This window comes from Mixophyes fleayi, chromosome 6, assembly GCF_038048845.1.
Source record: "Mixophyes fleayi isolate aMixFle1 chromosome 6, aMixFle1.hap1, whole genome shotgun sequence".
Classification (NCBI taxonomy): domain Eukaryota; kingdom Metazoa; phylum Chordata; class Amphibia; order Anura; family Limnodynastidae; genus Mixophyes; species Mixophyes fleayi.
In genome coordinates this window covers 126,373,594-126,400,562 of record NC_134407.1, presented here as the reverse complement: position 1 = coordinate 126,400,562, position 26,969 = coordinate 126,373,594, and the positions used below count along the sequence as shown (strand labels likewise).

Genomic DNA, 26,969 nt, shown 5'->3' with positions numbered 1-26,969 from the left:
TTAGGATTTGCAAACTATTATCGACGCTTCATTCAAGGTTTCTCCTCCATTGTCTCCCCAATCGTGGCTCTGACCCGTAAGGGCGCCAATACCAAGCAATGGTCGGCTGAGGCTCTTCAAGCAGTTCAATTCCTTAAGAAGGCGTTCTCCACCGCTCCTGTTCTTCGACAACTTGACGTGACCCTTCCCTTCTTTCTCGAAATAGATGCCTCTAATATTGGACTAGGGGCCATTCTATCCCAAAGATCGGAACTAAGGAAATTCCATCCCTGTGCTTTCTACTCCCGAGAACAACTATACTATCGGGGATAAAGAGCTATTGGCCATAAAGGTGGCTTTAGAGGAGTGGAGATATATACTGGAAGAGGCTCGTCACCCCTTGACTATTTTTACTGACCACAAAAATTTTCTCTATCTACAGTCAGCTCAATGTATGAACCCCCGACAAGCAAGATGGTCACTTTTTTTCTCTAGCTTTGATTTAATCATAACTTTCAAACCGGCTTCAAAAAATAGAAAAGCTGATGCATTGTCTCGGGCGGTTGCTGCTTCCTCTGACGTTAAAGATTGTTTTGACCGTCCTATATTGGATCCTAAATCTGTGAATTTGGCCACTTCTACCACCAATGTTCTACCATTTGGGAAAACCCTTGTGCCACCACCTCTGCGTAAATAGATTTTGTCGTGGTATCACTCCTCTCGCTTCACTGGACATTCTGGAGAACGAAAAACACTAGAGATTCTCTCTCGGAGCTATTGGTGGTCCTCGATTAGGAAAGATGTCAAAGAATTTGTGGCTGCTTGTGACATTTGTTCCCAATTTAAAACTTCCCGTAGAACACCGGCGGGCCTACTCCAACCACTACCTATTCCTTCCAAACCATGGACCCATATAAGTATGGACTTTGTCACTGATCTTCCCCCCAGCAAGAAATGTAATACCATCTGGGTAGTGGTAGATAGATTCTCAAAGATGGCCCATTTCATTCCTTTGACAGGATTACCCTCTTCATCTACATTGGCTGACCATTTCATCAAGGAAATTTTTCGGATTCATGGATGTCCATCTGAGATCGTTTCGGACAGAGGAGTGCAGTTCGTCTCCAGATTCTGGCGAGCCCTTTGCAAAACCTTGGGTATTCGACTGTCATTATCATCATCATACCATCCTCAGTCGAATGGGCAGACCGAGAGAGTCAACCAGGATTTAGAGACTTTCATAAGAATGTTTTCCTCAGCCAACCAGGACAATTGGGTAGACTTGCTTCCATGGGCTGAATTCGCCCACAATAATATGTATCACGAGTCATCTTCGAAAACACCTTTCTTTGTGGTATACGGTCACCATCCGTCTCTCCCAGAATTCCCTGCCCTCCCTCCCACCCAAGTTCCTGCTGTGGAGAATTTATGCCAGAAATTTAAAACTATCTGGTCTCAGGTTAAAACCTCCCTGAAGAAGGCATCTTCCAGATATAAATTTTTTGCTGACAAAAAGAGGCGAGCAATTCCACCACTCAAAATTGGAGACCGCGTATGGCTTTCTACCAGGAATATTCGCCTGAAGGTTCCTTCCATGAAGTTTGCCCCACGTTATATCGGTCCATATAAAATCACTCAAGTGATTAATCCCGTGTGTTTCAAGTTGTTATTACCAAAGAACCTTCGGATCTCCAATGCCTTCCACGTTTCATTACTCAAGCCTCTCATCATCAACCGATTCTCGGTTCCTCCTTCAGTACCTCGCCCAGTTCAAGCTCATCAAGAGGTGGAGTTCGAGATTACCCATATACTGGATGCCAAAATCTCTCGTGGAATCCTTTGCTTCCTGGTGCATTGGAAAGGTTTTGGCCCTGAGGAGCGCTCTTGGATCCGCGCAGAAGATCTCAATGCTCCAGCTCTTCTAAAGAAATTTTATTCCAAATATCCGGGCAAACCCGGTTTCAAGTGTTCTGTGCTCACATTTAAAAGGGGGGGTACTGTCACTCACCGGACGGTTAATGCCTCTGGTCTGGTACGTGGCTCTCTCTCATTCCTGCTGGCGCCTGTCCTAAGCCGCGGCCGTCCGCCATCTTGACTGGATTACGCATGTGCAGGACTCTTGAACTTAAAACCTTGCTTTTAATCCTATTGGTGAATCAATCACCACTCACTATTTAAGGCACCTGTGTCCTTAGTATCGTTGCCTGTTCTTGGTTCTCATTCCCTTGAGACTCCTAGGTGTTCCCTGTGTTCTGCTCGTGTGATCGGTTTTGCTGTGGACAAGTCCTCTCTGCTCATCCGTGGTAAACTTGCCCGCTATAGACTACCTCTACTCCGCTGCATGCCTACACCTGGACAAGCCTTATCTGCTCTTCTGTGGTAAACGTACCCGCTATAGACTGCTTGCCATTCCGCTGCATACCTGCACCTGGACAAGCCTGCTCTGCTCATCAGTGGTAACGTACCCGCCACAGACTATTCGCTATTCAGCTGCATACCTGCACCTGGACAAGCCTGCTCTGCTCATCAGTGGTAACGTACCCGCCACAGACTATTCGCTATTCAGCTGCTTGCCTGCATTTGGACAAGTCTCCCTTGCTCATCAGTGGTATACTTGCCGCTACAGACTACCCGCTATTCCGCCACCTACCTGCACCTGGACAAGTCTTCCCATCACCGAAGTGGTACAACTTGCTATCCGCAGACCACTGACGCTCCCGCTACCTACCTGCACCTGGACAAGTCTTCCCATCACCGCAGTGGTACAACTTGCTATCCGCAGACCACTGACGCTCCCGCTACCTACCTGCACCTGGACAAGTCTCCCCATCACCGCAGTGGTACAACTTGCTATCCGCAGACCACTGACGCTCCCGCTACCTACCTGCACCTGGACAAGTCTTCCCATCACCGCAGTGGTACAACTTGCTATCCGCAGACCACTGACGCTCCCGCTACCTACTTGCACCTGGACAAGTCTTCCCATCACCGCAGTAGTACAACTTGCTATCCGCAGACCACTGACGCTCCCGCTACCTACCTGCACCTGGACAAGTCTTCCCATCACCGCAGTGGTACAACTTGCTATCCGCAGACCACTGACGCTCCCGCTACCTACCTGCACCTGGACAAGTCTTCCCATCACCGCAGTGGTACAACTTGCTATCCGCAGACCACTGACGCTCCCGCTACCTACCTGCACCTGGACAACTCTTCCCATCACCGCAGTGGTACAACTTGCTATCCGCAGACCACTGACGCTCCCGCTACCTACCTGCACCTGGACAACTCTTCCCATCACAGCAGTGGTACAACTTGCTATCCGCAGACCACTGACGCTCCCGCTCCTACCTGCACCTGGACAACTCTTCCCATCACAGCAGTGGTACAACTTGCTATCCGCAGACCACTGACTCTCCCCGCTACCCTCCTGCACTGACACGAGTCTTCACTGCACATCGGTTGTTATACCTACCTCCGCATTATAGCTGCAAGTCGCTGACTCTCCTGCTGCATAGATGCAAGTCGCTGACTCTCCTGCTGCATAGCTGCAAGTCGCTGAATCTCCTGCTGCATAGCTGCAAGTCGCTGACTCTCCATTGACATTTCTTATCCTAAGTTGTTGTACTGTTCCAACCATTCACCATACTGCCCAGAGAATCGCTGTGATAAAGTCCGCCCCTCTGGTAAGCATAATCACACCTGGTGAATCCTGGGTAGAAACTCCTAGTGCCCGTGACAAGGAGCTTATTAGTTTTCCAAGAGAAGTGGTGTAGATAGAGAATAGCAGAGGACCTAGGACTGAGCCTTGTGGTACTCCAACTGATAAAGGAAGCGGAGCAGAGGTGGATCCAGAGAAATTAACACTGAAAGAGCGATTAGATAGGTAGGATGAGAACCAGGGGCCTGATTCATTAAGGATCTTAACTCAAGAAACTTCTTATTTCAGTCTCCTGGACAAAACCATGTTACAATGCAAGGGGTGCAAATTAGTATTCTGTTTTGCACATAAGTTAAATACTGACTGTTTTTTCATGTAGCACACAAATATCAGCTTTAAATTTCAGTGTACAAATAAGCTATCAAGTATTTGTGTGCTACATGAAAAAATAGTCAGTATTTAACTTATGTGCAAAACAAAATACTAATTTGCACCCCTTGCATTGTAACATGGCTTTGTCCAGGAGACTGAAATAAGAAGTTTCTTAAGTTAAGATCCTTAATGAATCAGGCACCAGGATAGGACAGTGCCTTCAAGACCTAGGGATTGTAGCGTTTGTATGAGGAGAGAGTGGTCAACAGTGTCAAATGCAGCAGAGAGATCCAGGAGAATTAGAAGAGAGTAATGGTTATTATTTTTTACTGTGATCAAATCATTGACAACCTTGGTCAGTGCAGTCTCTGTGGAGTGTTGAGAGCGAAAACCTGACTGAAGAGGATCCAACAGGTTGTTTGCTGTAGAAAGTGTGTGAGGCGAGTGTAGGCAATTCTCTCGAGAAGCTTCGAGGGGCATGGGAGCTGGGAGATGGGGCGGTAATTTACAAGAGAGTTAGGGTCAGAATTTTGTTTCTTTAAAATGAGAGTAATCACTGCATGCTTGAATAGTGATGGAAAAATACCAGTAGAAAGAGAGAGATTACAGATTTTAGTTAGGGGGGAATGAGAACAGGAGACAGGGACATACCAATTTGTTAGGGAATGGGATCAAGAGGACAGGAGGTAGAGTAGGAATATGAGAAGAGAGTAGAAACTTCCTCTTCATTTGTGGGATCAAATGAAGAGAGAGTGTCCGAGGGTGCTACAAAGGAATTGAGCCTGAATTGATTGCCTGTCAAGGGAGATGGTACCATTTCAAGCCTGATCTTATCAATTTTGTCCTTGAAATAGGAAGCAAGAGCCTGTGCAGTGATGCTAGTTGGAGGATTTGGGGCAGGAGGATTCAGAAGAGCATTAAATGTGTTAAAGAGGCGTTTGGGGTTAGAAGCCTGAGCATAGATGAGAGATCGGAAGTATGCTTGTTTAGCAGTGTCCAGAGCATTTCTATAGGAGTGGTAGATATCAGTATATGTGATGAAATCATTAGAGGCACAAGATTTACGCCAGTGACATTCTGCTTTGCGAGAAAGTTTCTGTAGAGTTCGTGTTACTGTAGTGTGCCACGGTTGGCAACAAATTCTACGCGAAGTATGTAGTGTCGCTGGAGCCACTTGATCCAGGGCAGTTGCTAGGGTTTGATAAAAATGGGGTACTGCCCGATCAGGGGAGGAAAATGTAGAAATTGGGGAGAGAAGGTGTTGGAGAGAGGTGGAAAACTGTTGAAAATCAATAGAGTTGAAATTTCTGCGTTGTGAGGAGGCTTGGAAGAGTTTGACACTACAGAGAGTAAAGAACTGGGGGTAAGCGAGTAGCTAATTAGGTGATGATCCAAGAGGGGGAAAGAAGTGTTTAGGAAATGAGAAACTGAGCATAGTCTAGAAAAAACAAGATCAGGACAGTGGCCATCCTAATGAGTAGCGGATTCAATCCACTGGGAGAGGTCAAGTGAGGAGGTTACAGAGAGTAGTTTGGAAGCAGCATTGGAATGTGGATTAGAAATAGGGATGTTGAAATTACCCATGATGATGGTGGGGATATCAGTAGATAAGAAGTGAGGGAGCCATGCAGAGAAGTGTTCAAGAAATTGTTGGTGTGGACCAGGGGGGCGATAGATGACAGCAACACGCATAGAGAATGGGTTAAAAATCCTAACAGCATGTACTTCAAAAGATGTGAATGTGATTGATGGGACACTTGGTAGAACTGTGAATGTGCACTGTGGGGAGAGAAGTAGTCCAACCCCCCCCTCCTTGTCTGCCTCCTGGTCTGGGGATGTGGGTGAAATGGAGACCACCATGTGAGAGGGCTGCAGGTGAGGCAGTGTCTGATTGCGTGAGCCATGTTTCTGTTATTGCTAGAAGGTTGAGGTTGTTTGAGAGGAAGAGATCATGAATGGAGGTAAGTTTGTTACAAACAGAACGTGCATTCCAAAGGGCACATTTAAAGGACTTTGGAAGAGAGGGGAGACAGGAGATGCGTTTAAGGTTTCCTGGATTTCTGTAGTGTTCAGATATATGCGTGTGGGAGAATTGAGGGGGACCTGGATTAGGTGATATGTCACCAGCTAAAAGAAGCAGGGATGAAGAAAGGTAGGTAAGATGATTGTAAGATGTGTGTTTTTTTAGTTTCTGGTGGCATGGTGCCGCTGTTAAAGTTATTGAATTTAAATAGGAAAACAGTTCATGAGTGTTCACTAGAGGTGAGTGAAGTAATGAAGGTGCAATGTGGACAGAGGTGTGTGTTGCAGGATGGGTGAGGGATGATATAGTCCTAAGGATAATGCCATGAAAAGAGAGAAAGAAAAATATTTTGGCAAGCATTGGGATTTATGAGTCAAATAGCAAAAATGAGGGAATTAAGGAATTACCTAATTGCAGTGTCCAGTGTAATCAGATAAGTAGTGCAGAGCTATGCTGCAGCAAATGTAGTTTATCCATGGATGTCTGGATAGTATAGAGTAATGATGTGGGAGACATGTGGGGGAATGGGTTAAAGTGTTGAATGGAGAGTAATAAAGAGCAGGTGATTGAATAGCTAAGTTTTTGCAGAGTCATGAGAGAGGAGAGTGGTTCAAAATCAGTATCAATTCTTCCTAATTGTGATGGCAGACAAAGCATTAAGTAGAACTGAGAGCACAGTGATAAGATAGGGGACTGAAATAACTGAAGCATGGGTAGGGAGTGGTTGAGTAAGTAGTACAGCAGGATGATTAAACATAGTGGATTTTGCAGTGAAAACAAGCTGAAAACAGACTTTTATGAAAAGCGAAGTAAATAAGATCAGTGTCCAAAACAGTTCTCATGCTGCATGGAGCTTGTAGCCAGGGTGAATTGAAAACATCAGAGGTAGAAAATGGAGTTTCAAGGGAATACTGACTGTAGTCCTTGTGTAGCTGAGTTAATAGGCAGAATGTTCTCCTCCTGTTTCCTCCAGTGTAACTCCGAATTATGCTGTTTAAATTTTTAAACACTTGTATCTATACACTTAGAGCTATACACACTAACTAAGCAGCCATCACTGGCTTTACAGCCATTCTACTATGAATATATCTGGTTCACAGACACATGTGATCAGAGTTCTTCAATCAGGCCCACAATAAACTCCCCCAACCAACACTAGCCATAAAAGGTTTAAACAAACAAATAGTGAAAGGACAACTTGCAATAAGGCTGTAGTAATTACCATTAGAAATAAAATGGCATTTATGTTTTGTTATGCATAGCAACTACTGATATGTTTTGTGACAGTGCTTGTTTCTCCTTCCTGCTATCTTCTGGATTGTTTGCTGTCACCCATGTGAATTCAATAAACTTTGAGTTATAAAAAAAAACAAAAAACTCAACTGAGTCATCAAGGAGACAACATGTCGAAATAGCCCTCAAATGATATGGATACTACTCTTAACAACAGTGAACAGACTGTTTCCCAGGAAAAGTCTGACATGGTTAATGAACCAGAGACTGTGTATGAGAGAACTAAAAGAAACAACATTCGCAAACTTGAGTCTGTCTGTGCCCAGTGTGGCTGTCCCTACAAATGTATTCCCAGTGTTTCAGTGCCTAGTGTGTCTGTTCCAACAAACTTATGCCTAACGTGTCTGTCCCTACAAATGTGTGCCCAGAGTGTCTGTTCCTACAAATGTGTTCCCACTTTGTCTGTGCCCAGTGTGTGTTACTACAAATGTGTTCCCAGTGCGTCTGTGCCTAGTTGTCTTTCCTTACAAATGTATGCCCAGTGTGTCTGTTCCTACAAATGTGTTCCCAGTTTGTTTGTGCCGAGTGTGTCTGTTCTTACACATGTGTGCCCAGTGTGTCTGTGCCTACAAATGTGTGCCCAGTGTGTCTGTGCCTACAAATGTGTTCCCAGTGTTTCTGTGCCCAGTGTGTCTGTCCCTACAAATGTATGCTCAGTATGTGTTCCTACAAATGTGTTCCCAGTGTTTCTGTCTCTTGTGTGTCTGTCCCTACAAATGTGTACTATCCTCATTCAAACACGCTCTCATCTCTCCTATGCCTCCAAACTTCTTGAGCGGTTAGTCTGCTGTTGCCTCACCAGATACCTCTCGGACAATTCCCTCCTCGACCCTCTCCAATCTGGTTACCGCCCCCTCCACTCCACTGAAACTGCCCTGGCTAAACTCACCAATGACCTCCTAGCAGCCAAATCCAGGGGTCACTTCTCCTTACTTATCCTCCTCGACCTCTCCGCGGCCTTTGACACCGTGGACCACATCCTCCTTCTGCAAACTCTTCTCTCTCTAGTTCTGTCCACGCCTGGTTCTGCTCTTACCTTGCAAACCGCACCTTCTCTGTCTCCACTTCCGGCTCTTCCACCGCCCCCATGCCCCTCCAAGTAGGAGTCCCCCAGGGCTCTGTTCTCGGCCCCCTTCTCTTTTCGCTCTACACTTCCTCCCTTGGTGCGCTCATCTCCTCCTTTGGTCTTCAGTATCGCCTTTATGCTGACGACATTCAACTCTACATCTCCTCTCCTGATCTCTCGTCCACCCTCCTCTCTCGTGTATCTGACTGCCTCTCTGCCATCTCCTCCTGGATGTCCTCACGCTTTCTCAAAATTAACATCTCCAAAACGGAACTCATAGTCTTTCCTCCTTCCAGACTCCCCTCTCACCACAACCTCTCTATCGTTGTTAACAACACTACCATCTCATCTGTCACCCAACTCAGTTGCCTTTGTGTCACCCTTGACTCCTCTCTCTCTTTTGCCCCCCACGTCCAATCCATTGCTCAAGCCTGTCGCTTCCAACTGCGCAACATCGCCCGCATCCGACCCTTCCTCTCACAAGACGCCACCAAAACCAACCTCCTTCTCACCGTCCTCCCATCTCGCCCCGCTCCGATCTGTACTCAATGCAGCTGCCAAACTTATCTTTCTCTCACGTCGCTCCTCCTCTGCCTCCCCTCTCTACCAGGCCTTACACTGGCTTCCCTTACAGAATCCTCTTTAAACTCCTTACTTCCACTTACAAAGCTTTCTCCCAGTCTACTGCTCCCTACATCTCTAACCTGCTTACCATTCATACTCCCGCTCGCTCCCTGCGCTCGGCAAACGACCGTCGCCTCTCCTCCACTATTATTACCTCTTCTCACTCCCGAGTCCAAGACTTCTCCCGAGCTGCCCCCCTGCACTGGAATGACCTCCCTCGCTCCATCCGTCTCGCTCCCAATCTGTGCTCCTTCAAACGGGCACTCAAAACTTACCTGTTCCTGAAAGCCTACCAACCATCCACTTAACCCCTCATCCACTCTGCTTGTTCTCCCTCCTCTCCCCTGGTGCCTTTTTCTCCCTTGCATCACTGCCTCCCTTCGTGCCTATTTTGTCCACCCTCCTTTAGGATGTAAGCTCGCATGAGCAGGGCCCCTCTCCCCTCCTGTCTTTATACCGACTCTTCTGCTCAGCCCTCACTCCATATGTCTGCCCGGAGTTTCCGAAGCATTGGTACTTAGTGTTGTTCTGTGATGTTTTACCCTGTATGGTCTACTGTTCGTATTATGTAAGGCGCTGCGAAAACCCTGTGGCGCCCAACAAATAAATGATAATAATAATAATAATAATGTGTGCCAAGTGTCTGTGTCCAGTGTGTCTGTCTCTACAAATGTGTGCACAGTGTGTCTGTTCCTACACATGTGTTCCTAGTGTGTCTGTGTCCAGTGTGTCTGTCCCTACAAATGTGTGCACAGTGTGTCTGTTCATACACATGTGTTCCTAGTGTGTCTGTGCCCAATTTGTCTGTCCCTACAAATGTGTTCCCAGTGTGTCTGTGCCCAGTGTGTCTGTTCCAACAAACCTATGCCCAGCGTGTCTGTCCCTACAAATGAGTGCCCAGAGTATTTATTACTACAAATGTGTGCACAGAGTTTTTGTTCCTACAAATGTGTGCCTAGTGTGTCTGTTCCTACAAATGTGTTCCCAGTGTGTCTGTGCCTAGTGTGTCTGTTCCAACAAACGTATGCCCAGCGTGTCTGTCCCTACAAATGAGTGCCCAGAGTATTTATTACTACAAATGTGTGCACAGAGTGTTTGTTCCTACAAATGTGTGCCTAGTGTGTCTGTTCCTACAAATGTGTTCCCAGTGTGTCTATGCCTATTATGTCTGTGTCTAGTATGTCTGTTACTAGAAATGTATTCCCAGTGTGTCTATCCCTACAAATGTTTTCCCAGTGTGTCTGTGTGTAGTGTTTCTGTCCCTACACATATGTTACAAGTGTGTATGTGCCTAGTATGTCTGTCCCTACAAAATGTGTGCCCAGTGTGTCTCTACATACAAATGTGTGCCCAGTGTGTCTCTACATACAAATGTGTGCCCAGTGTGTGTGTCCATACAAATGTGTTCCCAGTGTTTCTGTCCATACAAATGTGCTCTTAGTGTGTCTGTCCCTACAAATGTGTTCCCAATGTGTTTGTGCCCAGTATGTCTGTCCCTACAAATGTGTGCCCAGTGTGTCTGTTATTAGGCAACTGATAAATGACTTACGATAAGATATCCATGGTGAAGCAGCGGTTCAAGTCCCTTTCGTAGTAACGCACACAGTTTTCAGTTGCCTTTGGATTGGCCAAAAGGGGTACAGCAGTGAATGTGTCCCTCACCAGCTCTGAAGAGTCTCTGAGCCAGTGTTTTACGAGACAGACCCCTGACATCTCGTTGCCATGTGTTCCCCCGGTCACAGCCACAAGGTGGAGGGGATTGGCAGAAACAGTGCTGGGCATACTGAGAAAAGAGACAGAAAGATACATTAGTCTATGAATGAGGTAGCTATCCTGAGGATCTGCAGTTCCTGATAAACTACTATAGTAGTATATCAGAGGCCTGGTCTAAGAAAGAGAAATTCTGTTGCTGCAGTTCACCTACATTTTAGCAGTTGTTAGCTAGTTCTCTCTCACAGATAAATTAATGGCCTCTCTTTTTCATGCTCTTTCCAAAGCCTCTCACACAGTTTGATGGGTTCAGTCTCAGTCTGTGTCTGTTTAACACTCATTACTCAAAACATTAATGCATTACACAAATTACCTATTAACCCCAGGAATGCTGACTGGACCAAGGGTCACACGTAAATTTCAACTGCATAGTTGAAGCAGGCAATCCGGACTTCCCCCCTGCTCCCCGCCCATTCATGTCATGGTCTGACCTTACACTGACTGACCCCTATGTTTGATCTCAGACAATGCAATCATATGACTAGGACAACCTGAAATGTCACTATGTTAACACCCTATACACCAGAGGCTTTTTTTGTTTTTCTTTTGCAGGCTCCAAAACCATGCTGCTTTGGAAGAGGCCTGTGTTAAAAATAGAAAACAGAGCAAAATAAAAACAAAAGATATGTAGATTTCAATTGTATAAATATCACAAACTATGCAAATTAGTGTCCATACATTTTTGGTGTGTTTGTAAGGAAGGGACCTCTCTTTCTCTCGACCATTGCCCAAAATTAAACATTATGGTACGATTTCTATTTATTTATTGGGGAACCAGACAATTATTAAAATTAAAGCTAGTCTGGTGCTCTGAAACAAACAATATATAAATCACTATGTGTCAGCATATACATACAAGTTGTAGAATTTTGTGCACAGTATATAACTATATTGGGGTAATCTCAAATGTCACTTGTACACATATTTCTGTTACTGATATTATATTATATGACTGTACGATACAGGACATTAATGAGTCTCCTTTGATGTTTAAAGCTAAAAGTACAATGACACATAGATAGATGGTGTAGGAGGGTGGGGAGAGAAACGGGGAGTGGCCAGTTCACCTCACTCCCCATCCAAGTAAGATTGTAAGTCAGATTCACACTGGAAAAGTGTGATGCACAATATCCATGTGACATGTAGCTGCAATCTCCTATCATCCTAAACATCTCTTATGCATACTTGCCAACTCTCGGAAACAAGTTTCCGGGAGAGGGGGCGTGACTGGAGGGCGGGAGGGGGCGGGGTGAGGCCAAACGTGTCATTTTGGTCCCGCCCCCCACGAAAACGTAATTTATGTCGCGGGGGCGAGGCCAAAATGACGCGATTGGCCTCATCCCGCCCCCTCCCGCCCTCCAAAATGGCGTCAAATCCAGGATGCGGGAGAAATGCCAACGAGCCCGGGAGACATACCGGGAGAGTTGGCAAGTATGCTCTTATGTTTACTTGCCGTTAGTGCTTCACAGAAGCTGTTTGATGTGTGTACCTCAGATTTCAATACGGATATCTGTCTATACAATGCTGAAACAAGTGGCTGAATGGGGAACTCTTGATTCCCTGTAGGAATAGTATCAGCCTTGATGAAACTTGTATTTGCCCTCTTCCCGGAAAAGGGCAGATACAAGTTTTATTTATTTAATACTAGATACATGTTAAGGAAGAAAAGGAAAACAAAAGTCTGAATCACCAAGAACCCCAAAGGTCCTGTGTAGCTATATATCTAAGAGGTTAGCCTGTAAAAACATACAAACAGCAAATATATGGCACAGTGCACACAGTCCTTAATAAATTGTGTACATGATTTTCAATCTATACCATAGTTGCCAACTTTTGAAAAATCATTTCAGGGAGAAAGTAAAAACCATTGTTGGTGTGTGCTGCTCTGCACAATGGGCTCATCTAGTGGAACCTGTAGTAGTTTGACAAGCATGGAGCAAGATTGTGTTTGTGTAAGGGTGGCAAAGTAATCACTTGCACATTTCCAAAGTGAAAGAATTTTAATATGAAAATAAACATGTTTTAAACATTAAATAACCAGTAATTAAAATAAATAATACAAACTTTATCAATAAAATAATTATATAAATAACCATTCAATAAGTTATTCACTTTATAACAAATTAAATTATAGCTTGAACAAGATAACCTTAGAATTACTTAAGTTAACAAAACTCTAAAACAGCATTGTGTGCAACAATCTTTATTTGTGATATATGAAAAAATGACATATTCCCCAAAAATAACTAAGCTTCACTATGTAAATTATATCTAAACTATATATACTATATATATATATATATATATATATATATATATATATATATATAAGCTAAAACTATCAAAGTAAGCATTCTTGTATGTGCAGCTTCATAAAAGTTCACAAGACTAAACATGAAACTCAAGCAAAAACACGCCAAACTACTGATTTTCTCAGTTCACTTGATTTCCTCAGTTGATAAGCAGCAAACTTTGCTTTAGACAAAAGCTCTGTGGAGGGTTTGAACTGGTGACAGTTTATGTCTGCAAACAAATACATTTTTGTAAGTGACTTTTTAAAGTGTCCTCTGTAGACAATTGTCCCCTGAACTCAGTCTTCACTTTACGGACCATGCTGAACACTTGTTCAATTTCAGCATTGCTCTTAGAAAGGACTAGCAGTGATTTTGCCATATTTGATAATAAAAGAAATTTTGGGTTCCCTGTAGCTAGATGTGTGACTATAATTAGTTCATGCAAAATACAATCCACTATTCAACACCTTCCTCTGTGCATTGTCTTAAAGAGGACTCAGCAGGTCACAGACACAGTATTCTGAAAGTTTTTCATGCAACTTTTGCATGGATTTCTTTAACACTGGATACTTTCAGTGTAAATTCACAGTAAATAAGATTTTTACTCACCGTAAAATCCATTTCTCTGACTCCATTGGGGGACACTGCGAGACCTTGGGTATAGTAGTGGGTTCCAGGAGTCTTGTCACTTTAAAACTTGTTTGATCTGTGGTCTCCTCCCCTACTATGCCCCTCCTCCACTGCAGTTTCCTCAGTTTTGACTAACCAAGAGTGAGAGGAGTAGGCGAACATCCACAGGGTTACCATAACCCTTACACACAGAACCACAAACAGAGCAAGGGAGGGTGCGCAGTGTTCCCCAATGGAGTCAGAGAAATGGATTTTATGGTGAGTAAAAATCTTATTTTCTCTATCCTGCCATTGGGGGACACTGCAAGACCTTGGGGATATACCAAAGCTTCTTCAAGGGTGGGATTGCTCTGGCACCGCTGCACGTAGAATTCTACAACCAAAACTTGCATCAGCCGATGCAAAGCCTTGTAATCTGTAAAATCTCGTAAAAGTGTGGACAGAAGACCATATCGCTGCCCTACACAACTGCTCCGCCAACACCCCACGACGGGCCGCCCAAGAGGTACCCACCGGTCTGGTAGAATGTGCTCTTAGTTATGGCGGAACAGGTTGTGAGGCCCCAATGTATGCTTCACAAATCGTTGAGGTAATCCAGCGAGCAATAGATTGACTAGACGCTGGCCACCCCCGCTTATGCACCTCATAGAGGACAAAAAGATCCCTAGTTTTCCTATTAGTGGCTGTGCGGTCCACATAACACTGGAGTGCTCGGACTACATCCAGCAAAACTAAGGACTCCTCCTGGGAAGAACAGAACGCCGGAACCACAATTTCCTGATTTAAATGAAATCTGGAAACCACTTTTGGGCAGAAACCAGGCTTAGTACGAAGTACCGCCCTGTCCGCATGAAAGATAAGAAAGGGGGGATCACAGCTAAGTGCTCCCAATTCCGACACCCTGCTTGCAGACGCAAGGGCCAAAAGAAACACAGTCTTCCACGTAAGATAACGCAAGCCCACAGATTGTTATGGTTCAAATGGTGGCTTGGAGAGTGCGTTAAGCACCAAATTTAGATTCCAAGGTTCCACTGGATAACCAAAGGGGGGTTGAATATGAAGAACCCCATGTAGAAAAACCTGAATGTCTCTAGAAGCTGCAAGCTTACGCTGAAAATACACAGAAAGCGCAGAAACCTGCACCTTAAGAGAACCTAATCGCAGTCCCTTTTCCAGACCTACTTGTAAGAAAGCTAGTACACAGGTAAAGGCAAATTTAGAGGTGTGTGTCACTCACCGGACCGTGAGTGCCTCTGCGCTGGTGCGTGGTTCTCTAACCTTCCTGCCGGCGCCTGTCCTGAGCCACGTCCGTCCGCCATCTTGATGGACTGCGCATGCGCAGGATCCATGAACTCTTATGACCTTGCTTTTAACCTAATTGGTGGATTAATCACCTCTTCCTATTTAAGGCACCTGTGGCCATTGTATCGTTGCCTGATCTTGAGTCTCATTCCCTGTGAGTCTCTGAAGGTGTCTCCTGTGTCCTGCTCGTATCTTCAGTTTCCTGCTGGATTACCTGCTCTGCTCATCGGCGGTTCCCATACCCGCTACTGACTCCTGTGTCCTACTCGTGTCTTCAGCTGTCTGCTGGATTACCTGCTCTGCTCACCTGCGGTTCCCATACCCGCTACAGTCTCTCAGCTCTCCTGCTGTGCCTGCATATCCTCGTTGGGCAAGCGTCTCTACTCAGCAGCGGTATCCATACCCGCTATAGACTATTAGCCGTTACGCTGCATATCTGTTTGAACAAGCTTCTCTACTCAGCAGCGGTATGCATACTTGTTATTGACTATCAGCTGTTATCCTGCATATTCGCTTTGGACAAGCCTCTCTACTCAGCAGCGGTATACATACCCGCTATAGACTATTAGCTGTGACGCTGCATATCTGTTTGGGACTAGCTCCTCTGCTCTCCAATTGTATTTATACAGTTATAGACTCTTATCACTCCTCCACTTATCCGCACCTGGACAAGTCCTCACCTCCTCGCAGTGGTACAACTTGCTATACGCAGACCACTGACTCTCCCGCTACCTACCTGCACCTGGACAAGTCTTCCCTTCACAGCAGTGGTACAACTTACTATACGCTGACCACTGACTCTCCCGCTACCTACCTGCACCTGGACAAGTCTTCTCATCACAGCAGTGGTACAACTTGCTATACAGAGACCACTGACTCTCCCGCTACCTACCTGCACCTGGACAAGTCTTCCCTTCACTGCCGTGGTACAACTTGCTATACGCAGACCACTGACTCTCCCGTTACCTACCTGCACCTGGACAAGTCTTCTCATCACAGCAGTGGTACAACTTGCTATCCGCAGACCACTGACTCTCCCGTTACCTCCCTTCACCTGTTCACGTCCACTCTGCTCTCCTTGGTTGAGACCTGCCTTTCCACTACAGCTGCAAGTCGCTGACTCTCCTACCAGTACAGCTGCAAGTCGCTGACTCTCCTACCAGTATAGCTGCAAGTCACTGACTCTCATCTATTCCATTGGCATTCTCTCTCCATCTGCTGTTATATACGTTCCTACTATTCACCCTACTGCCCAGAGGACCACTGTGTAAACCCCGCCCCTCTGGTAAGCATTATCAACTGGTGAATCCTGGGCAGAACTCCTAGTGCCCGTGACAGTGTGAAATCTTTGCGACTCGCACCACTGAATGTATGTTTTCCACACTCTATGGTAGATGACAGCCGATGAAGACTTTCTAGCTTAAATCATGGTAGAAATCACTTCCTGTGAGAACCCTTTAGCTTTAAGAATTAAGGTCTCAACAGCCACGCCGTCAAAGCCAGACAATCCAAACCTTGGAAGAGAAAAGGACCTTGAACCAGAAGGCCTGGATGCATGGGAAGCCGGAAGGGAGGGGCTGCAGCCAGTCCCAGAAGGTCTGAGAACCACGCTGTGCGTGGCCAATATGGAGCTATCAAGATTGCAGGTACCTTCTCCATCTTTAGTTTCTTGAGGACCCGCAGCACCATAGGAATCGGCGGGAATATGTACACCAACCGGAAGTGCTACGATACAGACATGGCATCCGTGAACTTCGCTTGCGGATCTCGCGCTCTCGACCCGTATACCAGAACCTGATTCTTTACTAGAGACCATTCTCCTGGATGGACTGTTTTTCTGCTGAGAAAATCGGCCTTCCAATTGTCTACCCCTGGAATGTAGACTGCCACTATCTTGGGAACATGATGCTCTGCCCATGACAATATTCGAGCTACCTCTCGCATGGCTGCCGCACTGTGAGTACCGCCCTGTTGATTTATGTAGGCTATCGTGGTGGAGTTGTCTGAACAATTTGAAGAAGCTTCCCCGAGAGGAATTCCTGAGCTCTTGTTAGAGTCATGAATACTGCTCTGAGTTTCAGAATGTTTATTGGAAGCAAGGCTTCCTGAGGGGACCAAAGACCCTGAAACCTCAACCTCAGCGGTCCTGTTACTCCCCCTCCATCCTACCAGGTTTGCCTCTGTCGTGACTCGGGTCCATGTCCAGGACTGAATGGACTGCCCTCTTCCTAGATTGACTTTGGATGCCCACCATGTTAGAGATACTCTTACCTGGGGGAAAAGGTGAATGATCTGTTTGTCTAAAAGATTTTGTGATCCTGACCACTTCTGAAGGATTTCCCTTTGAAGAGGACGCGAGTGGAACTGAGCAAAAGGAACTGCTTCGAACACTGAGACCATTGTCCCCAGAAGCTTCATGCAACTGAGGACTGATACTCTTTTCCTTCCTAGAATGGACCTGACCCTCCTGCGGAGGGAAGAGACCTTGTCCTCTGGAAGATATATTTTCTGAGTTTTCATGTTGAACGTGAACCCCAGAAACGCATTTGCTGAGCCGGAATTAATGATGACCTGGGAACATTCAGCAGCCATCCATGAGCCTGAAGGAATTGTATCGTTATGTCTATGTGCTGAGATAGAATAGATGCTGACTGAGCTTTTAAGAGTAGATCATCCAGATAAGGAATAACAGTAATTCCCTTCTGACGCAGAAGACCCGCCATGATTGCCATGATCTTGGTGAATACACGGGGAGCTGTGGCAAGGCCGAAGGTAAAGGGCCCTGAATTGAAAATGGGACCCCCCCCCCCCCCACTGCAAACCGGAGAAGGCATTGATATCCTTCCCATATAGAGACATGAAGATAGGCATCCTTGATGTCTAGAGAGGCTAGAAATTCACCTTTCTCCATTGCGACTATAACTAACCGCAGGGACTCCATTCGGAATTTCTGAACCTTCAGATGCTTGTTTAGACTTCACAGATTTAAAATTGGATGAAAGGAGGCATCTGGTTTTGGGAATAAGAAGAGGTTGGAGTAAAAACCCTGCCTCTGCTCTAGAAAAGGTATGTGAATGATTACTTCTGCTGTCAGAAGTTTGTGGATGGCCTCTAGGAAAGACTTGCACTTGAGGGGACTTCTGGACGTGGAACTCCTGCCTCGGCCAAAGTTCTGAAAAGACCTAAATTTATTTTGACGGGGCCTATTACTGGTGGTAGAAAGAGGGGAGCCTTTAGTTCCCGAAGTCTCCAAGATGACCTTTTTCAGCTCTGACCCAAATAAGGTCACCCCATCAAAAGGCAGACTTTCCAACGCTGTTTTGGAATCGGAATCGACAGCCCATGACGGCGGTCGGCAATAACCAAAGCCGATGCTTTCGCATTAACAGACACTGCATCCATGGCTGCATTCGCCACATATTCCGAAGTCTCCAGAACATGCTGCGTTAAGGTTAAGAGTTCTGCACAAGAACCATTTTCCTGAAGTCCTCTCACTAACTTCTCTGCCCATAGCTGAATGGCTTTATTTGCCCAAGCTACTGACATATTGGGTCTGAATAAACTAACAACTGCCGAATAGGCAGAGCGTAAGTATAAGTCACATTTCTTATCAGTGGGATCCCTAAGGAATATTCGCTCCTGAGTGGGAATAGCCGAGGAAGAAGACAAACGAGCTATTGGGGGGTCTACTCTAGGTAATGCCTCCCATTTAACCGAATCTTCAGGGGGCAAAGAGAAAAGAGACTTGAACCTGCCCGGCATCATAAAATGTCTCCCCGGCTTTCGCCAAGCCTCCGCTAATATGTCCATCATTTCTGGAGATTGATGAAAAGTCGTAATCTGCACCTTGGTTTTCTTAAATAGTGAAAACCCTGAAGATGCTGAGGGCTCTGGTTCAGCAAAGCTAAGGTATGTCTAATACCCAGAATGAGACAATCAACACTGTGACCCGAAGAACTGTCCTCGTCAAGGCGAGACTCCTGTTCTGGATCAAGCTCTAATTCCCCATCCTCTGCCGAGGAATTAATAGATTTCACATCTAAATCCAACACCTCTGTCCAACAGATAATTTGGCATTACATTTAGTACATGTAAAATACTGCACAACAGAGCCAGAGTACCCCTTGCTTTTAGAGGATCCCTTCTCAGCCATAATTATATATATATATACATTTCGGTTTTGGTTTTTTTAAACAGACAAAGAAAAAAGGTATAAAACTTGCTGGCTGATTGCTTAGGAATCTACTCAGTCTCTATACTGGGTAGTCCTAACAGAAACAAATCTCCAAAATATTTTTACAGTCCTGTATGTGAAGATGTTTTAAAAATCTCACAACACACACACACAAAATGTCTGCTTCTTCTAGTATGTAGACCCTGGAGACAGAGGAGAGGCAGGAGAACAGTGTGCTTCAGAGGAGAAATGGATGCCATTCATGGCAGGAGGTGCCTAGGAGGAAGGGGATGTTTCTGTGAACTCCTCCTACCTCAATAATGTCTCCGTTCTCCCGTGCCTACCAAAAAGATGGCCACAGAGATCTCACAGGGCGCACTGTATATAAAAAGTGCCCAGGCATGCGCCCTGTGTAACAGCTGCCTCACCTTCTTGTGAGTGCGAGCGCTGTTAATCCCCTCTGCTCGTTGTCTAGGGGATCTTGCTGGCGTCTGACACGGCCGGGGAGGAGAGGCTGCTACAGCTTCCATCCTCCGACCGTGCCTGGAGCTGAGGGCGCGGGAGGTTTTTAAAATATGCGCCTCATATGTTCCCCACATCTATAATATAAATGTCTAGTGGCGTGTGTTAGTCTGTCTGTGTGTGTGTGGAAAAAATAAAACCAAGCTGCAGCGCCACCTGCTGGGCGGAGTTATACACTGACCTACTAAATTCTTAGTGTGTGTGGGAAAAAAATTCAGAAAGGGCTGAAATTTGGTATACTAAGATGTTTTTAATTTGTTAATTTAATTTGTTAATTGTTAAAAGTGTTCATAAAGATTTAAAAAATATATATATATATTTCTTGAAGGAGAAGTGACAGTTGGGAGTGGTTGGTGGTTGCCGGGGGTGACAGTGGGGAGTGGTTGGTGGTTGAGGCCTGGGCTATGGCCCAAATGCATGACAAGAACCTTTTTAACACTTTAAGTAGCTTGATTTGACTAGAATGCATGAGTATCATGCACAGGTTAACTTGTATATAATATACATATAAAAACCCCAAGGGTTTTCTTTACACGTGTTCCCCCAGCTCTGCTCGTTGTCTAAGTGGAAGCCGGCAAGAAGGTACACGGTAAGAGCGCCCAGCGTCTACTTACCTACGGCGGGACTCGGAGTGAGCAGAACTAAGTCTTACTCACTCCCCTGGGTCTTAGTTCGAGCCCCGCATGCACCTATTAGGGATAAAAATAAAAACATGAAAATCTATAACTAACTCAGTATAGGCAGCAGCTTACTCCTTTAGTCACTTAGCATAAACTGAGGAAACTGCAGTGAAGGAGGGGCATAGTAGGGGAGGAGCCACAGATCAAACAAGTTTTAAAGTGACAAGACTCCTGGAACCCACTACTATACCCAAGGTCTCGCAGTGTCCCCCAATGGCAGAATAGAGAAATATTTTATTTTTTTTGCAGGCACACTTTGTGTTTCATCTTGTTCCTCTCTATTATCAGAGCAAGGCTCTGCCTGGTCATCCTCCTCACATATGTAGGAACTTGTGCTGGGATAATTGCTGTAATCACCGCTGTCTAATACACATTTAGCTGCGGCCATACACTTTACTCAAAGTAGTTATAAATATCCATTTTGAAGGTTTTCTCAAATATCCAATTTGTTGTATATTCTTAGGGAGCTGATCCATCTCTTTTGTTTTCAGCAAGTTTACTGTTAGTCTTCTGCAAAATAATTAAAAATTTATATATTAGGGTTTTTGTTTTTTGGCCAAATGTTGATGTTAAGCTTCATATGGATATATAAAAACTTTGGAAACAAACGTATTGCCTGTACTCTCTAAAGTATCTTCTACAAGTAACAGCACATATTATTTTAATCAGAAAATACATAACTTTTAGCTAACAATTAAATGTAAGGTTCAGAAGGACATTTGAGGCTGATGTTGGATATGAAGAGGTGAGTGATAACTTCCTAGCCTCTCACAAACTTGACATTTGTAAAATAAAAATGCTAACTCTTACCTCCTCCTGGCTGGCTGACAAAGCTGCAGTCCAGATGCACTGATGTCCAGATGTACTGAAGTCTGACACAAAATGCTGTCCAGGAACAAACGCAGAATATCTATAGGGGAGGCACAAATATTAGATTTCAGAACAACAGAGCAAAACAACTTGACATCACTCACCTGTTGAACACTGACATTTACCGCTGGCCACAAGAGTTTAATAAATAAACAGCTTAAGGCTGCATGAATCATTTAAATTACCTTTGTTTATAGGTTAATGTATCCTACATTGTTAGTGCGGTACCCGGCAACAGTGCCGCTCCCCACAGGCCAGCACCCTAGGCAGCTGCCTGTTGGTGCCGCTGGCCCTGAGCCTACTAATGTTGTACATACTATAAAAGAAAATATGGAATAAAGAAAATTTTGAAACAAAACTTACCTAGTACTGTCTCTTTTTCTCTCACTGTCTTGTCTTGTAGTGCAGAAATGTTGAACAAGGAACTGGTCCTGTAATCCAATAAGAAACAAACTTTAGGATGTAAATTTATTATATCAAATGATACGTAAAACTATATTGTGTGTTTGCCTACCTATTATCGTCATATAAGCCTGCAACTAGTTATTAAGAGCAATATGGGAAGAGGTTTTTTAAAATGTTAAAACTGCCTTATTTAAACAAGAACAGGACCTCAAAATAGTGAGTTTAAACAACGTGTACTGGCTCAGTGTAATTACTTAAAGACAATGATGAGCAAAAGATAGCCCTTTGAGCCTTCACCTGCAGCCCCCAGCTCCTTCCTGCTTTATTGTCAGAAGTTTGTTATAGCTTGTAACACTTGTTTAAAATGCTTACTGATGTTATCACAGTTAGGTGTCACTGTCTTTGATTAAATGTAGTGATTAACTTCTTAATGAGATTGAGGGTAATTGTCAGCCCTTTTGAACTTTAAGCTGGGTACACACTACAGAGTTTTCCTCCAACTTTATATGCCGACCGATTTTACATGCGATCGATGGTCCGATCGCTCGGCCTATGGACTGCATACACACTAACCTTGTTTAAGACGATAAAGGGCAGAGCGGACGTCCCTTTAGCGATTTTTTACAGCCATGTTGTCGTGAACACTGATTTTAATTTCATACACACTAAAGCATCATTTGTGGAGCATGTAACGATATAATAATATAATACATTAGCATAAAGGGGCAGAGCTTTCACTATAGTTAACACCCAAAGCCGCATAAAAAGAGAAAGTAACAGTGTCTCTTCATTCATTCCTATAAAATAGAAGTTTATTACCATACATAAAATTTAGAAAAACATTTAAGTGGTAAAGTGCAATGCAATGATTATTCCCTAATAATAAAATCCCTTTGTATGCAATGGAATGCTCCATTCTCTGCGGGCATCATCGCTGATTGGTCCACAGCAGAAACGACTGCCCATGTCTGAGTGTATAAAATGACAGAGGAACCTGTCTGGCGCCGAGGAGCGTGAGACGATGGCAAGTGAGGAGAAGGTGTCAGTGGGGGTTGCGGGTGAGGAGAAGGTGTCAGTGGGGGTTGCAGCTATGGAGACGGAGACTGAGTCAGAGATGGTGCTGGAAGGGCCAAAAAATGTTGAAAAAGTTAAGGTGGGGGATGGAGATACTCAAGAAGAGCAAAGAGCAAATCCAATGAGCCCAAGAGAGGTGGAGATGATGGTCAAAGTACTGGACCAGGACGACAACGACATTAAAAAATGTCAGTAGCACATGTAGTGTACCTGTTTGAAGGACTTACACCTAATTTGTAAAATAGTTTTTTTGTTTGTCAGAACGAAAAATTAACAGTGAGAAGGCTTGTTTAGATACCACTGATACCACTAATTTAACGCCTGTTATCAAGCAAGAAAAAATTGAAAAAGAAAAAGATATGAAAGAAGTTAGACACAAAGTTCAGTGAACATCTATAGACAACTAAATGCTTTGGGCACATACCTGTACCATTATAATAATCAAAATGGCGCCTGTTTTCCAGAATATATGGAGGTTAAGCCCGCTATTATTGCGATTGCGCCACAGGGACCAAAGCATAAACTGATCTCGAACAGTGTGCAAGGTGAGAAAATTTGAGTATTTCTGGCGTTGGATATATAAATATATAGACGTTTAATGGTAAACATTCTTTATCTCCTTGTTTCGTAGGTAAAGAAATCAAAGGGGATAGAAACCCAAACGACATCAAGACCTGTTCTGCCACAAACCAGTAGCACCTTTAAAGTGTAATACTATTTTTTTCACCTGTCAAATTGTAAAAAATGTTGTACTTTTTTCCTGCAATAAAACTGTTGCATGAACACTGTGTGGTTTATTCAGGGTATTTTACAAATATTAGTTAATAAAGGTTAATATGACTTTATAACTTTAATAGTTTATAAAGGTTAAAGTTTATAAAGGTTAAATGTGAATAGATTGCCAACATAGATTCAAAGAGTAATAACACACGTGCTTTATACACGTGTAATGGTCTGCAGCCAGACAGGTGCAATATACATCTATACAAAACACAAGCCTGTGATGTGCGGATACCGCACCTTGTGGGACTGGTACAGAAATCACAAATTTACATACACACGCCCCCCCCAGGTCGAGGAAGTATCGGAGGATTGTCGTGGATCTGTTGGAAGTTTATACACACTACACAACGGAAACGAGATTAGAACGAAAATATTTAACGGTACGACCAACCAAATGAGGCGACAATCGTCCATTTGGGCAGACTTTCGACCATCGTGTCACTACACACACTGACCCGACTTTTGAACGAGCGGTCGTATGTCGGCTGGTTGAGCTAATTATTGGACGAAAACGCTGTAGTGTGTACCTAGCTTTAGTGTATCAGGTTGCCTATCACTTTTATAGGGGCTATTTAGATGTGTAGCAAAAAAAACAACATTTTAAAATTATTATTGCAGTACCGTGTTAGCCAGGAAAAATCTATGTGATGTTAAACACAGTACTATAATACTTTTGTCTTTTTTGACACAAAAGTATTTAACACCACATGTGGGCTATTTACTAATCTGCAGTAAACATAGCAAACACAATGCTCTTTCCAGCAGTGAACATGACAATTAAAACAAAACAAAACACAGAGCCACTCCCAGCTACTCCATATGGACAGATATCTACACGCCTGTATAACATGAAAGCATGAATGGCATTCAATGGTCCAGAATATTTTTGCCAATATCTTAAGCTATGCACAGCTCATTTAATCAGATTTCTGTGCAGACATTTGGGGTGAGTGTGTATTTATATTATTGGGCCTTTGTTTTACTTATACTATAATGATATAAAAGTGACCAAATGTGCAGAGATATGGGTGATTAAATACACCCTGGGAGGTCATTATAATCTCCCAGTACTCCGTGAGTCTCCCAGACATTCCAGGAGACTAGGCAACAATGCATAAAGTGCTTTATTATATAAATTTCATAAGTAGAACCCGAAGCCTGTAATTGTTTTTTTCCAGGTGATTGTTGGTCCTTCATGGCCTCTCAATAATGTTTTTATTAATGGAATAAACACATTTTCATATTGTTGATGTAATCATAGCTTTTTCTCCTTAAGTATTCTTATGCTCAATAATAATTTCTCCATTTAGCTACTTTACATTCCTTATGCACTTCACTACAAAATTACAGGCCTTCGTTATTTCTAGCTTCACCACTGGAGGGCAGATTTCCTCTTATTTAGTCAGCAGCAGTACTGTGGCCAACCAACTAATTCTTTACTGAAAAGTATTTTGTCTTTTCATTGGGCCACAGGAATGACTGTATTTTGCCTTGTAGAAATGTGTTTGAGTTTATTGATGGATATACATCAAAACTTGCAGTTTACTATATTATTAACAGCCTTCTTAAAAATAATTGGACTCCATAGTTAATTTCCCATGATGAATAAATAGTGCTAATTCTTGGAAACATGCAACCTACTTAGTGACAGACACATCCTGCTGAAACGCTTTGTCAATATGTGTATGTCTAATCAGGGCCGTAACTAGGGCTGTGCGACAGGGGCGATCGCCCAGGGAGCAACACTAAAGGGGGGCGCAATTTAGGAATATTTTAGGTTCATTTGGTTAAAATTGAGGGCTAGGGGGGCGGCATTTGTCTTTCTCGCCCCAGGCACTAGAATTCTAAGTTACGGCTCCGTGTCTAATATAGATAGAGCTATAACCTATTGCTATTTTGACTGAAACAATATAAAGGCAAAATTAATTAAAGTGGACAATTCTTAACTTCAGATGATGGATGGATGGATTTAGTTGACTCTTTGTTAAACAAAACAAAATAAGATCACTTTTATATTTAGTCTATCACTGAAACTACAATGGCAGGAAAAAAAATAACTTTTTCAACCACTGGAATCCGCTTTGAATCTGTATACCCCTTCTCATTTTATTAAATACACACACTCACCTCATATATGTCTTCACATTTGGTTACACTTACTTTGATATAATTATACTACTTATAGTATAAGTAAACCAAAAGCCCAATAGCAAGTAAAATGAATAAATAGCTTGTTTTGCTTGGTGATCTGCATAACTAAGAATAAATCTTTCAGGGACCGAACTTTTTCATGTAATCCTTGTTGAAAAAAATATAGAATGCTGGCTTCCAGGAGACCACAGTAAATCATCCTGCTCTGCTTCACCAGAGATAGATGTGCAGACAGGAAATTTAAAGTCTGTTCAGTGAATTTGAATTCTGCTTTATTCATTTTAGTATAAATTCACTTTTTAACTGCATGTTTTACTTTAAACTGTCTATCAGCTCAATGCAGCTTAGTTCACTGCCTCTTCTGAGTCCTGGGCAATGCTATGTGATGGCTGCTGTCTTCTGCACAGCCTCATGCACAGTTTTCAGTCAGATCGGAGCACCGCAAGTACTTCACTTATCCGGTATACCTACCCTGGAAATCTACATCTAGGAAGGCTGTGGGTTATCATCTTTTTTCCAGGACTGTATTACCATCTGTTGTGATATGCCTATCATCTATTCCTATCTGGCAGGAGTACCTGCATGTCTCATTTAATTTTGAAGACTTTATGTCGTGTATTTGAAATAAAGGAATTTATTTTTATATTGAACGTAATACACTAGATGGTTTTGCTTTATATCTTTTGGCCTGCTCACAATTTCAGAGGAAATTCGTTTTCATGACATCACTTTAATGAAGATCATAAAGAACATCTTTATAATATATGCAAAATTCAAAATTCACAGAGTAAGCATAATACCTAAAGGGAAAACACTGTGCTGAAAGGAGTAACATTGGTCTGATTTCTTCGAGGGCACATTCACAAGTTGGTGTTCTGTACGTTTTCCTACAAAAGGGGATCTACACTGTGAATATTGATTTGGATTACTTTTCCTGTGTTACATAGAATTGCACATAATTATATTCTCTATACAGTATTTATTTAAGTGTTTGCACTAAAAAACATAGGTAATGCAACTTTGAGAGTACTCTTTCACAATGTTGGAATATTCAAATTGATGGCATGTAAACTAGCTAATACACTTCAATGTGTCCTGTATACAAGACTCTTCCCTGGGATTCATTAATGCCTGAAAACCACCTCACACATAAATAATGTCAGGGAAAACTATTTTTACCATTTACATTCAATAGCATTAGTGCAATGTGTGTTGCTAGAACACTGCTCTACTTCTCCTTTACGTCCAGCAGCTAAACAGGAACTACTACATTTGCAGCAGCAGCAGCAGCCGCCT

At 43.5% G+C, this 26,969-nt stretch overlaps 1 protein-coding gene across 1 annotated transcript in view; it reads right to left on the bottom strand.

The window, feature by feature from the left end:
- ACY3 (aminoacylase 3) overlaps nucleotides 1-26,967 on the bottom strand; it is a 69,062-nt gene extending 42,095 nt beyond the window's left edge. Inside the window, exons 1-4 of the mRNA XM_075217320.1 lie at nucleotides 26,853-26,967; nucleotides 21,624-21,691; nucleotides 21,201-21,300; nucleotides 10,568-10,801 (exon numbers count right to left, since the gene is read on the bottom strand). Of these exons, the coding sequence (XP_075073421.1) occupies nucleotides 10,568-10,800 (233 nt within the window). The 5' untranslated portion in view covers nucleotide 10,801; nucleotides 21,201-21,300; nucleotides 21,624-21,691; nucleotides 26,853-26,967. The remainder of the gene's footprint in view (nucleotides 1-10,567; nucleotides 10,802-21,200; nucleotides 21,301-21,623; nucleotides 21,692-26,852) is intronic.
- Between the last annotated feature and the right edge of the window lie 2 nt (nucleotides 26,968-26,969).